The sequence below is a fragment of the Heteronotia binoei genome, chromosome 14, assembly GCF_032191835.1.
Source record: "Heteronotia binoei isolate CCM8104 ecotype False Entrance Well chromosome 14, APGP_CSIRO_Hbin_v1, whole genome shotgun sequence".
In the NCBI taxonomy this organism is placed as follows: Eukaryota; Metazoa; Chordata; class Lepidosauria; order Squamata; family Gekkonidae; genus Heteronotia; species Heteronotia binoei.
Window position 1 is genome coordinate 69,959,810 of NC_083236.1, and position 17,873 is coordinate 69,977,682.

General features: G+C 49.7%; 1 protein-coding gene across 1 annotated transcript in view; it reads left to right on the plus strand.

The window, feature by feature from the left end:
- ACSF3 (acyl-CoA synthetase family member 3) overlaps positions 1-17,873 on the plus strand; it is a 110,222-nt gene that overhangs the window by 15,501 nt on the left and 76,848 nt on the right. The window contains exons 3-4 of the mRNA XM_060253566.1: positions 9,534-9,688; positions 13,411-13,556. Coding sequence (XP_060109549.1) covers positions 9,534-9,688; positions 13,411-13,556 — 301 coding nt within the window. The remainder of the gene's footprint in view (positions 1-9,533; positions 9,689-13,410; positions 13,557-17,873) is intronic.

Here is a 17,873-nt window from a genome sequence, read left to right on the forward strand (position 1 = left end):
GTGCTTTCAGTTGATTTGGACACCAAACATAGTAGAACTTGTCCTCTGTGTATTCGTTCAGAGGGTTGTTAGTGGGAATTGGTCTCCCTCCACCAAGCTGCAGTGAAGGATAGGTTTGGATAGTGAAGATGAGCAAGCCGCCTTTGTTACAGCAACCGCTCCCTCCTAAGTGGGAGGAAGAGCTTCTCTGGCTCTAGCTTCTGGCTCTGGGCTTCGACCCGGGAGGAGCCGCTGCCGTTGGGAAGAAGTCGATTCATCTCCGCCTGGGCCCGAATATGTTTGATAAGCCAAACAAAGATGCATTTCACGTTGTTTCGTTCTTCTTGTTTTCGAAGCTGGACCAGTCACATTGTAACGAGGTCTTCAGATTTTGTTTCCCTCCAGCAGACAAGAAGACAGACTCTGAATTCAGGGAGCAATGCTGTGATTGGCTAAGAAAAATTTCCAATGAATATGGGAACAACTTTCCTTCAGTATCTGCATCATTGGCCCCAAGTTCATTCACCTAATGTTCCATTGTGCAAGATGTGTCCTCTTGCATCACATCAAAGCAGATTCTGCAAGAGTTCCTGAATCGTTTAACTTGCAATCTCCAGACTCGGATATGGCCGCTGCAAAATACTGTGTGGCACACCACAGTTTTTTACAAAAGGAAGATGTAATAATTCAAGAACTTCAGAAAAAAAGTATTGGAATTCAGTAAGCAAATAAGAGATTTAAGATATGAAAATTCAGAACTGGACAAACAGCTCCAAAAAGCAGAAAAAAAATATTGATCAGAGCCAGAACAACACAACAGAAGATGTTAAAAAGGTTCATTCTATGTGGGAATCAATACTAGAAACAGTTAAACTTCAGAAAGAAAGAGTAAAAGGTAAAGGAAAGGTCCCCTGTGCAAGCACCAGTCGTTTCCGATTGGGGTGACGCTGCTTTCACGTTTTCACCGCAGACTTTTTATGGGGTGGTTTGCCATTGCCTTCCCCAGTCCTCTACATTTTCCCCCCAGCAAGCTGGGGACTCATTTGACTGACCTTGGAAGGAGAACTCGTGGGCATTCGATGAAATTGCTGAGCAGACAGGTTAAAATGGATAAAAGGAAGTACTTCTTCACCCAAAGGGTGATTAACATGTGGAATTCACTGCCACAGGAGGTGGTGGCAGCCACAAGCATAGCCACCTTCAAGAGGGGTTTAGATAAAAATATGGAGCAGAGGTCCATCAGTGGCTATTAGCCACAGTGTGTATGTGTGTGTGTGTATATATATAAATTTTTTGCCACTGTGTGACACAGAGTGTTGGACTGGAGGAGCCATTGGCCTGATCCAACATGGCTTCTCTTATGTTCTTATGTGACTCAGAGTGTTGGACTGGAGGGGCCATTGGCCTGATCTAACATGGCTTCTCTTATGTTCTTCTGTGACACAGAGTGTTGGACTGGAGGGGCCACTGGCCTGATCTAACATGGCTTCTCTTATGTTCTTATGATGGAAGGCTGAGTCAACCTCGAGCCGGCTACCTGAACCCAGCTTCTGCCGGGATCGAACTCAGGTCATGCAGCTTTACCAACGGGCTGTGCCAAGGGGCTCTAGTTGCAGTGAGACCCATCAGTTAATGATCTACTGCCACGGGTCGGAAACCCTGACCTCAGTGGCCCAGGCCAGTCCTGTCTTGTCAGTTCTCAGAGGCTAAGTAGGATCCACCCTGGTTAGTCCTTGGAGGGGAGACCACCAAGGAAGTCCAGAGTTGCTGCGCAGAGGCAGGAAACGGTGAACCACCTCTGGAGGTCTCTTGCCTTGAAAACCCTCCAGTGTCACCATAAGCTGGCTGCAGCTTGATAGCACTTTCCACCACATGGGTCAGCCGTAAGAACATAAGAGAAGCCATGTTGGATCAGGCGATGGCCAGGCCTGTAGCTGCAGCCCAGGGGGGGGGGGCCACGCCCATCCTTTTAACCCCCCCCAACTGTATGGCCCCTCCATTGGTGGACCCCCAGTCTGTCCTCTTTGCTCACCACCACTCTGAACAAGTCGTAGCATTGCTACCAGTCTTTTTTCTTCTTTCTCTCGGAAACACAGGGTGCAGAGCGAAGGGGCGGGGGGAGTCGAGAGGTCTCTGTCTCTCAGAGAGGTCCAAGCGGGCAGCCGTGTTGGTCTGAAGCAGTTGAACAAAGCAGGAGTCAAGGTGCACCTTTAAGACCAACCAAGTTTTATTGAGAACGTAAGCTTTCGTGTGCTCTCTAAGCACACTTCATCAGACGAGGGGGTCGGGTATTGTGGACTGAAATACATGCAGTTTGTTGATTAAGAGGGCAAACTGACTGTGATCACGTGGTAAAACGGTGTGGCTTGGCCATTTGGTCTGGATAGCCATAAAAGGTAATAAAGTTTCTTGCCAGTTGGTGTTTTTGCAAATCTAGGTAAATCACAAAAGGACATGTATTTTCTAGTTGTAGTCCACCTAATTTACCTATCAGCATCAATCTATACATTATAAACATAATTCTCATCTGCCATTAGAAAGCAAGAATACATAAAATGAAAATGGGTTAAGTATATGTTATGAGAGAGGGGCACACAAGAATGGGGTGGGAGGAGCAGAGCCGCTGTGACTGTCTGGGTGAAAAGGGGTTAGCTTGTGGAACTCAAGGCAGCTCACAGTGCTGAGAGCCCAAGGCCATCAAACTGGGTGCCCCCCCCCCACCAAACAACAAATCGTGCTGTGAGCCCCATCAAACATGAAATCCTGGCTATGGCCCTGCCCATGGCCCATCTAGTCCAACACTCTGTGCACACAGTCGCCAAAAAACCCCCAGGTGCCATCAGGAGGTCCACTAGTGGGGCCAGGACACTAGAAGTCCTCCTACTGTGCCCCCCCAGTTACCAAGGATACAGAGCATCACTGCCCCAGACATAAGAGAAGCCATGTTGGATCAGGCCAGTGGCCCCTCCAGTCCAACACTCTGTGTCACACAGTGGCCAAAAAAACCCAGGTGCCATCAGGAGGTCCACTAGTGGGGCCAGGACACTAGAAGTCCTCCCACTGTTGCCCCCACCCCCAAAGCACCAAGAATACAGAGCATCACTTGCCCCAAACATAAGAACATAAGAGAAGCCATGTTGGATCAGGCCAATGGCCCCTCCAGTCCAAGACTCTGTATCACATGCTGGTCCAAAAAAACCCAGGTGCCATCAGGAGGTCCATCAGTGGGGCCAGAAACTCTCCCACTGTTGCTCCCCAAACACCATCATGAGAACATAAGAGAAGCCATGTTGGATCAGGCCAGTGGCCCATCCAGTCCAACACTCTGTGTCACACAGTGGCCAAAAAACCCCAGGTGCCATCAGGAGGTCATCAGTGGGGCCAGGACACTAGAAGCCCTCCCATTGTGCTCCCCCCACAATCACCAATGATACAGAGCATCACTGCCCCAGACAGAGAGTTCCAACAATACCATGTCCAGCCACCCCATGAAACCGTGGATGAATCTTGCTAACATCAGTGTGATCATCCAAATGTGAGCCGCTCTACTGCGATTGGAAAGTGCTGTCAAGTCACAGCTGACTTATACTGACCCCGTAGGGTTCTCACGCAAAAAGAGATGACCAGAGGTGGTTTGCCATTGCCTTCCTCTGCATAGCAGCTGCAGACTGTGTTGATGGTCTCCAACAAGTCCTAACTGGGGTCGACTCCGCTTAGCTTCGGAGATCTGGCAATATCGACCCAGCCTGGATCTGTCAAACCATGACCTGAAACCCTTGTTTGAAGCCCCTTTGTTAACCAGAGATAGTCTTAACGGTGCTGAAGGGGGGTAGCCTGGCATAATCTCCCCCACACACAAACACACACAACACAATCTTTATTATAGAAAATTGATAGATACAATTAAAAAGAGCAAAATGCAATGTGCAAAATTATATCATACCATTAAAAAAAGGTAGTCCCCTGTGCAAGCTCCAGTCGTTTCTGACTCTGGGGTGACGTTGCTTTCACAATGTTTTCACGGCAGACTTTTTACGGGGTGGTTTGCCATTGCTTTCTCCTGTCATCTCCACTTTCCCCCCAGCAAGCTGGGTACTCATTTTATCAACCTTGGAAGGATAGAAGGCTGAGTCAACCTTGAGCCAGCTACCTGAACCCAGCTTCCGCAGGGATCAAACTCAGGTTGTAAGCAGAGAGCTCAGACTGCAGTACTGCAGCTTTACCACTCTGCGCCACGGGGCTCTTATCATACCTTTACAGAGTTTAAAATACTCAAGAGATATCTATATCTATATACATATAAGCAGTGGGGTGTCGCAGGGCTCAGTACAGGATCCCATGCTCTTTAACTTGTTCGTAAATGATTTGGAGTTGGGAGTGAGCAGTGAAGTGGCCAAGTTTGCAGATGACACTAAATTGTTCAGGGTGGTGAGAACCAGAGAGGATTGAGAGGCACTCCAAAGGGATCTGTTGGGGCTGGGTGAGTGGGCGTCAACGTGTCAGATGAGGTTCAGTGTGGCCAAGTGCAAAGTAATGCACATTGGAGCCAAGAATCCAAGCTACAAATACAAGTTGATGGAGTGTGAACTGGCAGAGACTGACCAAGAGAGAGATCTTGGAGTCGTGATAGATAACTCACTGAAAATGTCAAGACAGTGTGCGATTGCAATAAAAAAGACCAACGCCATGCTGGGAATTATTAGGAAGGGAATTGAAAACAAATCAGCCAGTATCATAACGCCCCTGTATAAATCGATGGTGTTGTCTCATTTGGAATACTGTGTGCAATTCCGGTCACTGCACCTCAAAAAGGGTATTATAGCATTGGAAAAAGTGCAGAAAAGGGCAACTAGAATGATTAAAGGGTTGGAACACTTTGCCTATGAAGAAAGGTTAAAACGCTTGGGACTCTTTAGCTTGGAGAAATGTCGACTGCGGGGTGACGATAGAGGTATACAGGATTGTGCATGGGATGGAGAAAACAGAGAAAGAAGCACTTTTCTCCCTTTCTCACAATACAAGAACTCGTGGGCATTCCATGAAATTGCTGAGCAGTCAGGTTAAAACAGATAAAAGGAAGTACTTCTTCACCCAAAGGGGATTAACATGTAGAATTCACTGCCACAGGAGGTGGTGGTGGCTACAAGCATAGACAGCTTCATGAGGGGGTTAGATAAAAATATGGAGCAGAGGTCCATCAGTGGCTATTAGCCGCAGTGTATATATATATGTGTGTGTGTGTGTGTAATTTTTTTGGCCACTGTGTGACAAAGAGTGTTGGACTGGATGGGCCATTGGACTGATCCAACATGGCTTCTCTTATGTTCTTATGTATTTATGTTCTTAAGTCTACTGTGCATAACTCTCAGAGATGGGCTTTTCAGGTTGTATAGAGATTAGAAAAGTAACCAAGAGTGATAGGAACAATTAGAGGGGGAGGAGGTTATGTTGCAACATGAAATTTAGTACAGGGGCCCAAATAGAGATAAATGTATTGTAAATTTTCTCCGAATCGATGAAGTGATGGTTCACGAATGTTGAAATCTTGTGCATATTAAATTGATCCCAAATTTTAACATGCCAGATGTGTATGGAGGGAGGTGAAGGAGATTTCCACCCTGATGTATAATCCAGACACGTCCCCTGTGTGGCATGTCAGAGTCCTGTCTCCCAGGACTGGCAAGGCTGATACCTCTTGGAGCTTCTGATTCCCTTCAACGGGAAAGGCATTTATTGCTTGGGCTTCCAAACCCCCTGAGATTTTAAAATCTCTGGGGGCTGACGGAAACACGGAAACATTTTGGGAAATTTTGGGTAAACACAATAAAACGAGAGTTTATGGATATCCTGTCTGCAAGTAATTGATGCAGTGAGAGGGAGGGAGGGAGGGGGGCAGAAGGGAAGCTCTGTTTGGAAAGCAGAGCACAGCTAGAAGGTGTCTTAGACTGGGTGTGTGCTCATGTGTGTGCTCTTTGATTTCTTCAAATTAAAGCATACTTTTTGTGAGGGCAGAGGAACTGTTGAGAAATTGGGTAGGAGGAGAGGTCCCTGGGAGGACCCACTTAAATATGTTTTAAGCACAGGAACCATGTGGATCTGCAGCCACTGCCTTTGGGGTGCTGTCTGTGTGACCCCAATGCAACCTCCTTCTGGGCATCTGAGGGGGCTGAGGGTGATGAACACATGGAATTCACTGCCACGGGAAGTGATGGCGGCTACAAGCATAGACGGCTTCAAGAGGGGATTGGATAACCTATGGAGCAGAGATCCATCAGTGGCTATTAGCCTCAGCTTATCATTGGAACTCTCTGCCTGGGGCAGTGATGCTCTATATTCTTGGTGCTTCAGGGGGAGGGGGGGCACAGTGGGAGGGCTTCTAGTGTCCTGGCCCCTCTGATGGACCTCCTGATGGTACCTGTTTTTTTTGACCACTGTGTGACACAGAGTGTTGGACTGGATGGGCCATTGGCCTGATCCAACAGCGCTTCTCTTATGTTCTTCTGTGACACAGAGTGTTGGACTGGATGGGCAACTGGCCTGATCCAACATGGCTTCTCTTATGTTCTTCTGTGACACAGAGTGTTGGACTGGAGGGGCCATTGGCCTGATCCAACAGGGCTTCTCTTATGTTCTTCTGTGACACAGAGTGCTGGACTGGATGAACCATTGGCCTGATCCAACATGGCTTCTCTTGTGTTCTTATGTGACACAGAGTGTTGGATTGGATGAGCCATTGGTCTGATCCAACATGGCTTCTCTTGTGTTCTTCTGTGCACGGACTGGATGGGCCATTGGCCTGAACCAACATGGCTTCTCTTATGTTCTTCTGTGACACAGAGTGTTGGACTGGAGGGGCCACTGGCCTGATCCAACAGGGCTTCTCTTATGTTCTTATGTGTCACAGTGTTGGACTGGATGGGCCACTGGCCTGATCCAACATGGCTTCTCTTATGTGACACAGAGTGTTGGACTGGAGGGGCCATTGGCCTGATCCAACATGGCTTCTCTTATGTTCTCCCTCTGGGATGGGGAGGCAGCTGATTTAGAGGCACATTCCAGGAGGAATTTCAGGCATTAAGTGCGTGGGGGGGATGATGGAGGTGGCCGGGCAAATCAGAAGGAGGGGTGGGGGCTTAGGAAAGTGAGAAGTGATGAAAGGGAGGCAGAGCTGGTTTTCCTGCAGTCGTTTTATGCTTTTGTCATTCCCTGTTGCATGTGCAGACTTTGGAGGATGGTGGAAGACAAGAGGGCCTGGTGCGACTTTGTCCAGGGGGACGCAAAGAGTTGGACTCGACTGTGCGACTGAACAACAAAGTTGTGTGTGCATCTGTGGGCCTGAGAGCAGAGCTGCGGGGGGTGGGGGGGAGGCTTAAGGTGTCATGAATTGTTAGGCAGCATATTTGTCAGGAGTGGGGAGGGAAGAGGAGGCCGACATCTGTTCTTTGTTAATGGGCCTTCTTCCTCCTCGCTCGGTGCTCATTGCAGGGATAAGAACAGAGCTGGGTGTAGGCCAGCCAGGGAGAGACACTCATGATGAGACCTGGCCTGCAAACGTGTCTGGGATTGGCTGCCCACTCAGGCCTTGAGAGCCCCCAGTCACCTAACCAAATGAGGAGGATTGATCCAGTAAGCTGGAGGGGCCGTGGTGCCGTGCTAGAGCGTGTGCTGTGAATGCAGAAGGTCCCCGGTTCAGTCCCTGGCATCTCCAACTAAAACATAATCAGGGAGCTGGTAACATGCAAGTTCTCAGTTGACCCTGGAGAGCCGCTGCCAGTCCGAGCAGATGACAGTGGTCTTGATAGACCAATGGGCTGACTCAGGATTGGACAGCTTCATGTGTTTACCTGTTGGGAGAGCCAATGGCTTTCAGGAAAGGGTGGTGGTGTTGACCGTGAATTTATTTTTAATAAGTTGTTTTATCTTGGTCACAACTGAGGATAGCTTCTAAGATCTGTGAGATCAGGCTAGCCTGGGCCATCAGGACATTTTATTTTTACAATATTTAATAATGGGTAGATAGATTTTATTGCACGTGGCCAAAGCCTGTTACAAAAGTAAAGCATAAGTAAGAGAAGATGGCAAATAAAAACAAGCAGCGAGAAGGTTGTTTGATTCCCCCCTCCTCCACTTGCAGGTGCTGGAATGGCCTTGGGTCAGCCATAGTTCTTACAGAGCTGTCCTTGAAAGTGCAGCTGCTGTAAGAGCTCTCTCAGTCCCACCCACCTTACAGGGTGTCTGTTGTGGGGGAGGAAGATAAAGGAGATTTTGAGCTGCTCTGAGACTCTGATTCAGAGAGAAGGACGGAGTGTAAATCTAGTCTTTATCCTGCCCAAACAAAATGAGAATAATTTACAGTATACCCCTCTCTAAAACCAAGGTATGTCACTAAAAGGTTTAATTTTCAGACACAACTTTGGCACAATTTTTTTTTGTGGCCAAAGTGTAGAAAGCAGGGGCGGCCAAGGGTAGCTCTCCAGATGTTTTTTGCCTACAACTCCCATCAGCCCCAGCCAGCATGGCCAATGGCTGCGGCTGATGGGAGTTGTAGGCAAAAAACATTTGGAGAGCTACTGTTGGGCACCCTGGTATAAAGGTAACAGAAGGAATAGCCAGTGTTACAGTAGATCTGAGGCATGGCATGCTTTCTCAGTGACTCTGCATAGTGAATTAATATTGCAATTCACAAAGAATGGAAGGAGGGGGGCAAGAGGAAGGAAAAAAGGCCAAGCAGGACAGGTGAGCTGTGATGCTGCCAGCGGAACCCCACTTTTATCTGCCAGGTTGGCATTTGTCACAGTTCCTACACAAAGGCTGCAGCGTTAGCCAGCTCAGTGTCTTGAAAGACGTGGAAATGCCTGTTTGTGGTTCCCTGGGGTGGATGAAGAATGAGCCTGGAGCCGTGACTCAGTAGAAGAGCCTCTGCCTGGCATACAGAAGGTCCCAAGTTCAATCCCCGACAGCATCTCCAGTTGAAAAGACCAGGCAGGAGGTGATGAGAAAGATTTCTGCCTGAGACCCTGGAGAGCTGTTGCTTGTCTGAGTAGATACAATTGACCTTGCTGGACCACATAAGGCAATTTCATAGAATCCTAGAGTTGGAAGGGGCCATAGAGACCATCTAGTCCAACCCCCTGCTCCATGCAGGATCAGCCTAAAGGATCTCTGACAAATAATCATCCAGCTGTGTTTGGAAGACTTCCGATGATGAGGAGCTCACCACCTTCCTAGGCAGCTGGTTCCATCTCTGACCATAAAAATGTTTTTCCTAATATCCAGCCGGTACCTTTCTGCTTATAATTTGAGCCCATTGCTTTGGGTCTATCCTTGGCTGCCAAGTGGAACGGCTCCTTGCCCTCCTCTAAATGACAGTCATGTGTGTGACGGGGCCTTATCCAGTTCTGTTTCCCACCCAACTAGTCCCTTCCTTCTGCTAAGGGGCTCTCCTCAGTCTCCAGTCGCTGCAGGGTATGAAGAGCTGCCCTCAACCTACTCAAAGCGAGAGCTGGGCCTGGCCAGTGTGGTCCTTTACACGGTCCCCTGCATCTTTGTTCCAGGTCTGGGAGCGGTTCCTGGACCCCCAAGCCCCCAGAGTCAACGTCTTCATGGCAGTGCCGACCATGTATGCTAAGCTGACGGAGTATTACGACAAACACTTCTCGCAGCCTCACGTCCAGGATTTTGTCCGTGCTGTTTGCCAAGAGAACATTCGGTAAGTGGGCCCTGCTCTGAACTCTAGGCAGGAGCGAGGGGTGGGGGCAGGGCTTGTGAAACGGACAGTACCCTAGTTTTGTCCCTTTAAAGGAACCATACTCTCCATCCCAGAATCCCTGCTGCTTTGTTTTATATTAGATGGGAAGGGAGGAGAGGTCTAGCAGAAAGTGGTGAAAGCAAGGCTCAACTGAATACAGAGGTGACTGTTCCAGTCAAGACCTGGCTCCTGTTACATGCTCTGGTGGAAATTAAGCCTTCATCCAAGGCACAGAAACTTGTCTGGAGAGAAACTTCCCGCTTCCTCTGATGGGGGAGAAAGCCACAAATATTATATGTATGACAGTTTCAGGTGTGCCACCGTGTTGGTCTGAAGCAGCAGAATTAAGTTGGAGACCAGTGGTACCTTTAAGACCAACAAAGTTCTATTCGGGGCATAAGCTTTCGTGTGCACAAAGGTTTTTACCCAGAATAAAACTTTGTGGGTCTTAAAAAGTGCCACTGGACTCAAACATATTATGTATGAATCACAAAGAGGGAGGGAGGGGGAGAGAGAGAGAGAGATGCATGCACCTGAGCCGTGGACTTCTTTGGCCCCAGGTAATATTGCCGGGACCTGAGAGCCAGTTTGGTGTAGTAGTGGTTAAGTGCGCGGACTCTTATCTGGGAGAACATAAGAGAAGCCATGTTAGATCAGGCCAATGGCCCATCCACTCCAACACTCTGTGTCACATAAGAACATAAGAGAAGCCATGTTGGATCAGGCCAATGGCCCATCCAGTCCAACACTCTGTGTCACAGAAGAACATAAGAGAAGCCCTGTTGGATCAGGCAAATAGCCCCTCCAGTCCAACACTCTGTGTCACAGAAGAACATAAGAGAAGCCCTGTTGGATCAGGCCAATGGCCCATCCAGTCCAACACTCTGTGTCACATAAGAACAGAAGAGAAGCCCTGTTGGATCAGGCCAATGGCCCCTCCAGTCCAACACTATGTCACATAAGAGAAGCCATGTTGGATCAGGCCAGTGGCCCATCCAGTCCAACACTCTGTGTCACATAAGAACATAAGAGAAGCCCTATGGCATCAGGCCAATGGCCCCTCCAGTCCAACACTGTGTCACATAAGAACATAAAAGAAGTCATGTTGGATCAGGCCAGTGGCCCATCCACTCCAACACTCTGTGTCACATAAGAACATAAGAGAAGCCCTGTTGGATCAGGCCAATGGCCCATCCAGTCCAACACTCTGTGTCACACAGTGGCCCCAAAATTTTTTTTATATATATATACATACATATATATACACACATACACACACACTGTGGCTAATAGCCACTGATGGACCTCTGCTCCATATTTTTATCTAACCCCCTCTTGAAGGTGGCTATGCTTGTGGCCACCACCACCTCCTGTGGCAGTGAATTCCACATGTTAATCACCCTTTGGGTGAAGGACTACTTCCTTTTATCCGTTTTAACCAATTTCATCGAATGCCCACGAGTTCTTGTATTGGGAGAAAGGTTTAATTCCCCTCTCCTCCACCTGCACCTGCTGGAATGTCCTTGGGTCAGCCATAGCTCTCGTAGGAGTTGTCCTTGAAAGGGCAGCTGCAGTGAGAGCCCTCTCAGCCCCACCCACCTCACAGGGTGTCTGTTGGAAACGGGACTGGAAAAACAGTCTAAAAAAGACCATAAGTAATGCAAAGGCTGGGTTACAATATTTAGAAAAATGAAGCCGTTTCACAGTGAACCGAGCCAGGAGGTCCTGGAGGTTTTTGGAAGATGGAGGGGGAAAGTTTTTCATGCTGGATATTCTGTTTCAATTGGACTAGGCAGCTCTCCCTTCCATCGCTGTGATGCTGATTTCTCTGCCTGTGTGTATCTTGCATCAGAGAGGAGAGGCAAGCCACCCGCTCACTCTCCATACTGGCCTCTTGTCATGTCTCTGCCCCAAGTTTGAGTCCAAAGATGCAGATGCCAAGCCCTTTTCTGTTCTGGCAAGAGCCCAGGCCTGGTCTGGCCCCTGCCACTGAGTAACAGGCTTCTGTTTCCCCGTGCCATGGGCATTGTTTGCCAAGGGGCACTTTGCTTTGGGGCAGGCAAGTAGTAGAGGACCTCGCTGACAGTGCTTCTTGCCTTCCTGTCCTGCATAGTAGCTCTTTTGTCCACATTAAAATGTCAGTTTGGTGAAGTGGTAGAGCCAATTTGGTGTAATGGTTAAGTATGTGGACTCTTAGCTGGGAAAATCAGGTTTGATTCCCCGCTCCCCCACTTGCACCTGTTGGAGTGACCTTGGGCCAGTCACAGTTCTCTCAGAGTTGTTTTCTCAAGAGTTCTCTGAGAGCTCTGTTTGTCCCACAGGCCTCACAGGGTGTCTGTTCTGGGGATCCATGAACAAGAACAAGATGAAGATGATGATACTAGATTTATATCCTGCCCTATACTCTGAGTCTCAGAGTGACTCACAATCTCCTTTAACTTCCTCCCCCACAACAGATACCCTGTGAAGTGGGTGGGGCTGAGAGAGCTCTCCCAGAAGCTGCCCTTTCAAGGACAACCTCTGCCAGAGTTATGGCTGACCCAAAGCCATTCCAGCAGCTGCAAGTGGAGGAGTGGGGGATCAAACCCGGTTCTCCCAGATAAGAGTCCGCACACTTCACCACTACACCAAACTGGCTCTTTCAACCACCCTTTCAAGGACAATCTCTGCAAGAGCTATGGCTGACCCAAGGCCATTCCAGCAGGTGCATATGAAGGAGTGGGGAATCAAACCCGGTTCTCCCAGATAAGAGAGCTCTGGCTGACCCAAGGCCATTCCAGCGGGTGCATGTGGAGGAGTGGGGAATCAAACCCGGTTCTCCCAGTTAAGAATTCGCTCACTTCACCACTACACCAAACTGGCTCTTTCAACCACCCTTTCAAGGACAACCTCTGCCAGAGCTATGGCTGACCCAAGGCCATTCCAGCAGCTGCAAGTGGAGGAGTGGGGAATCAAACCCGGTTCTCCCAGTTAAGAATTCACTCACTTCACCACTACACCAAACTGGCTCTTTCAACCACCCTTTCAAGGACAATCTCTGCAAGAGCTACAGCTGACTCAAGGCCATTCCAGCGGGTGCATGTGGAGGAGCGGGGAATCAAACCCGGTTCTCCCAGATAAGAGTCTGCGCACTTCACCACTACACCAAACTGGCTATCCTCTGTTCAAAGCTGTGCTTCTGAACTGAACACAGAATTCAATGCCTAGCCACGCTTGGTATTTTCCATAGTGGCTGGAACAATGAGACATGAACATATGAAGCTGCCTTATACTGAATCAGACCCTTGGTCCATCAAAGTCAGTATTGTCTTCTCAGACTGGCAGCGGCTCTCCAGGGTCTCAAGCTGAGGTTTTTCACACCTATTTGCCTGGACCCTTTTTTGGAGATGCCGGGGATTGAACCTGGGACCTTCTGCTTACCAAGCAGATGCTCTACCACTGAGCCACCGTCCCTCCCCTTGCCTTCCTGTCCTGCATAGTAGCTCTTTTGTCCACATTAAAATGTCATTTCGGTGAAGTGGTAGAGCCAGTTTGGTGTAATGGTTAAGTATGTGGACTCTTAGCTGGGAAAATCGGGTTTGATTCCCCGCTCCCCCACTTGCACCTGTTGGAGTGACCTTGGGCCAGTCACTCATGACAGCCCCTCATGACAAAGTGGGTCCCATAAGCATTTCTGCTTTCAGGCTGATGGTCTCAGGGTCTGCAGCCCTTCCGGTGCCTGCCCTGGAGAGGTGGAGGAGCATCACCGGCCACACCCTGCTGGAGAGATACGGGATGACAGAAGTTGGGATGGCGCTTTCCAACCCCCTGCATGGAGCCCGCATCCCCGGTAAGCACCCAGGAGGGCTTGAGCCTGCTCAAAAGGTTTGGAAGCGGCTAACAAGTTGCAGCAGCCGCAACAAAGAAGTCCAGCGTTACAACTGTAAAAGTACCAAAATCACCAGGACCAAAGGAATCATAATACATAAATAAATATCTGTTTGTGCAACAATAACTTTAATAAGGTACAAAAAGTCTAGGAATTTCTTTTCTTCTTTCTATGTTGAACGTTATTAAATTTATTGTTGCATATACAGGTATTTATTTATGTATTGTGATTATTTAGTTCACGGTAACTTTGGTACTTTTATAGACGGTCGTTTGCCGGATCCCGGCAGCTGTGTAGCCAGCAGCACAACTGGGCACAAATCAGGACTGCGCTGACCAAAGCTTTGTTCTCTGACGGAGCAGAAGAGGCAGAGAACACCAGAACTTTTTTCACAGGCTGTTAGAACTTTGTTTATTAATTTACTTTATTTATATCCTGCCTTTCTTCCTAAAGGACACCCAAGGCCCCTGACATCATCCTCGTAACACCCCTGCGCTGGGCTCTTTTAAATAGAAAAGGCCCAGCAGGAACTCATTTGCATATTAGGCCACACCCCCAGACACCACCATTCTTTCACACCATGTTTTTGTAGAAAAAGCCCAGCAAGAACTTGTTTGCATATTAGGCCACACCCCCTGACGGCACCATTGTTTCACACAGGGTGTTTTTCTAGGAAAAGCCCAGCAGGAACTCATTTGCATATTAGGCCGCACCTCTGACACCACCATTGTTTCACATAGGACTTTTTTTTTTTAGAAAAAGCCCAGCAGGAACCCGTTTGCCTATTAGGCCACACCCCCTGATGGCTCCATTGTTTCACACAGGGTGTTTTTGTAGGAAAAGCCCAGCAGGAACTCATTTGCATATTAGGCCACACACCCTGATGCCAAGCCACCCAGAACTGCATTCCTGCTCAAAAAAAGCCCTGCTCCTGCGGGGTAGGTCAGGCAGAGAGGGTGTGACTGGCCCAGGCTCATCCAGCAAGCTTCAGCGGCAGAGTGGGGATTCGAACCTGGATCTCCCAAACACCTTGCTGTGGCAAACCCCTTGGGCCGCATGCAGTCGGAGTTCTTCAGGACCATCCCTGGGAGATGGCCTGAACCTTTCCGTTGCCCCTCTGCTGGCTGAGTGTGTCTGGGATCAGCAGCCATGGCAACCTCCGATCACTTCCAGGGGCAGGGCCCCCTTGGGCTGCCTGGTGTTCATCAGGACGTGTGCCAAGAGGCTGGGGTGCGTGTGTGAGGATGAAACAGAAAGGGGATGCTGAGACTGACACGAGGCAGACAAAAGAGAATAATTAGAACAACCAAAAGCGTCAGGCCCAGACAGCTGGCGCGGCAGGGTGTGGAGCCAGCCGGCAGAACGAGAGGGCCCAGCATAACGCCAGTTCTTGGGGAGGCTTGCAATTGGCACAGAATCCAGACAGTCGCTTGCTTCTCCCTTTGGGAAGCCTGCTGCTCTCCCCCTTCCTTCAGCCTGTCCGGCAAGTTGGATGCCTGTCTACCTGTGTCCAGGAAGCCTCCTCCATTCCAGGGGGAGCAGTCGGGCTGGTCATGCAAAGGAATGTGTCCCCCACTCTCACCCCCTCTGCTGGAATGGCAGCGGAGTGTCCATGGCCAGAATACAAACCTTCAGCTGCCCGTTCACGCTTGCAAATGGACATTCCGGAGATTCCTCCCCCTGCCCCCATCCCAATTTGCTCAATCACGAGCAAAACATTTTTCTTCTTTTGCTGCCTTTGCTCCCCCCCTGCCCCCCCCCCCATGACATGCAAGAGGGCCTGTTTTCTGTCACCGGCAAAGTCCCTGACACTGCAGCTCTCCAGGTGCCGAGATCTGAAGGTACAGGTGAGATGTGGGCTTGAAAGGAGAGGCAATGAAAGCGTTGTGCTCATACATGGCCAAAACCCTGCTTAAAATGCTTCTGTTTTCCACAGCGCTCTCTGTCTCTCTCCCCCCCCCTCTCTCTTGAATCCCCCCGGTGTTGTTACTGTGAAGGGAGATGAATAATTCATGGCCAGCGAATGCCTCACTGGGCCTAATCACCACTCTAATTGGAGGTTTAGATCAGAGGCGGCTAATAGCTCCTGCAGCGGGGACTCCATAGACTGTTGACAGGGAGAGTGCGGAGAGCCTTATCGTTGGCCTGTTTCAATTCTCCCAGGACCCACCAGGCAGAACAGCCTCCGCGGTCCCCTGATACTAAAGGACACAGACCGCAGGGCCAATTAAATTTATCAGGGAAGAACTGACATCTAACTTAAACAGAGGGGGAAGCCGGAGGAGGAGGAGGAGGAAGACTAATAGGGTTGCTTCCTTCTCCCGACGGCTGCCTGTCTTGAGCCGGCTTCGGCCGGGTGGGCACCACGCCAAGTGGCCAGGAGCTCTCAAACCGAAAGGGAAAGAGACAGCCGTTCCCACCCTGCAGTTCTGTAGCAATGCTGTCCAGGGACAAGAAGCTACCAAGATGGTGGGGGTTTAAAAAGAAAAAAATTCTTAGGCTTTAGTCTTCCACCCACCCCTTCTCCTCTCCCCCTCCCAAAAGCTTTGCTGGTGCCACTTGCTGGGGAGCCAAATCGGGGACCCCGTTAGCCGCACCGCAGACTTTGTTCTGAAATGTCACTGAGGCCCGAGGACTACAAGGCATTGTCTTCGCGGGAAGACTTTAATTGCGCTGTCGTGCTGCTGCTCGCTATAATTAACGTTGTCAGCATTTCCCAGCCTTTTATAGACCTCTGCTTTCTGTCAGTTTTGGTTGAAGGGGGCGAGGGGGGTGGGGAGAGAGAGAGAGAGAGACCCTTTGTGGAGGAAGTGTGACAAGTCGCTTCCCAGCAGGGGCTGCTGTTAGATGTGGGGTTTATTTTGGCAATATGGGGACCGAATTGGGGGGGAGGCTTCTGTTTGAGGGGGTTTTTGTGTGTGTGTGTGTTTGTGTGTGCTAGGGTGTGGAGCATTGAGAAACCTGGGTGCAGGTCTTCCTTCTCCTTGTAATAAGCAAAGGAATGTTGTACCTTCAAAGATTACCTGTGGTTATCTGAAGAGTGAGCCCCGTGGTGCAGAGTGGTAAAGCTGCAGTACTGCAGTTGGAGCCCTCTGCTCACAACCGGAGTTCGATCTCAGCAAAAGCTGGTTCAGGTAGCCAGCTCCAGGTTGACCCAGCCTTCCATCCTTCCATCGGTCAAATGAGTCCCCAGCTTGCTGGAGGGAAAGTGTAGATGACTGGAGAAGGCAATGACAAACCACCCCGTAAAAAGTCTGCCGTGAAAACGACTGGTGCTTGCACAGGGGACTACCTTGACCTTTTTAGCAGCCAGTCCCAGTAAGTAACCGAGCAGGGGCATTTTGAACCAACTGTGGTTTTCTGAGCACTTCTCAAGGCTAGCCCCCCGCAGTAATATAATCTCAGCGTCACTAGTTCACACTGAATTCTTTGCTTTCTGGAGCATTGGTTTGAATACTCCCCCACCCCCCATCTGTTGTATGGTTGCTGCTGAGCAAATGCAGAGTCATTTAAGGACTCTAAGAGCCCCGCGGGGCAGAGTGTTAAAGCTGCAGTTCTGCAGTCCTAAGCTCTGCTCACGACCTGAGTTCGATCCCCGGCGGAAGCTGGGTTTTCAGGTAGCCAGCTTGAGGTTGACTCAGGCTTCTATCCTCGGTCAGTAAAATGAGTGCCCGCTTGCTGGGGAGGAAAGTGTTGATGACTGGTGAAGGCAATGGCAAACCACCCCGTAAAAAGTCTGCTGTGAAAACGTTGTGAAAGCAACATCACCCCAGAGTTGGAAACGACTGGTGCTTGCACAGGGGACTACCTTTACCTTTACCTTTTATCTGAAGACATGGCACCATGGGAAGCATGCACAGGCATACAGTTCACTCAGGAGCAGGGCCGGCACATGGGAGTCGGCGACCTAGGACGCCAGCTCCCAGCAGGGGTGAGGGCAGGCACCCCCTCCCTGCTCACACATCCCGGAGCCTCTGAGTGGGTGCTGAGGCCCCTCAATGCCCAGAAAGAAGAGCACTTCCCATCCTCAGTGCCTCCCAAATTTGGAGAGTGCTGGGCAGGGGAAACACTTAAGCGCCCGACGTGATGATGTCACCTTTGGGTGACGTCATCATGCCGCATGCACATGCTTTATGCGGGCAAACTTTTTCCCCGGGGTGGGGCACGTTGGGGTTCTGCCTTTGGCAACAGACCCTCATGCACCGGGCCTGCTCTGGAGGGAGCACAAGACGTTGTTTCTCTCTCGGAAGTGGGTGTTGCACTGGGTCAACAGAGAAT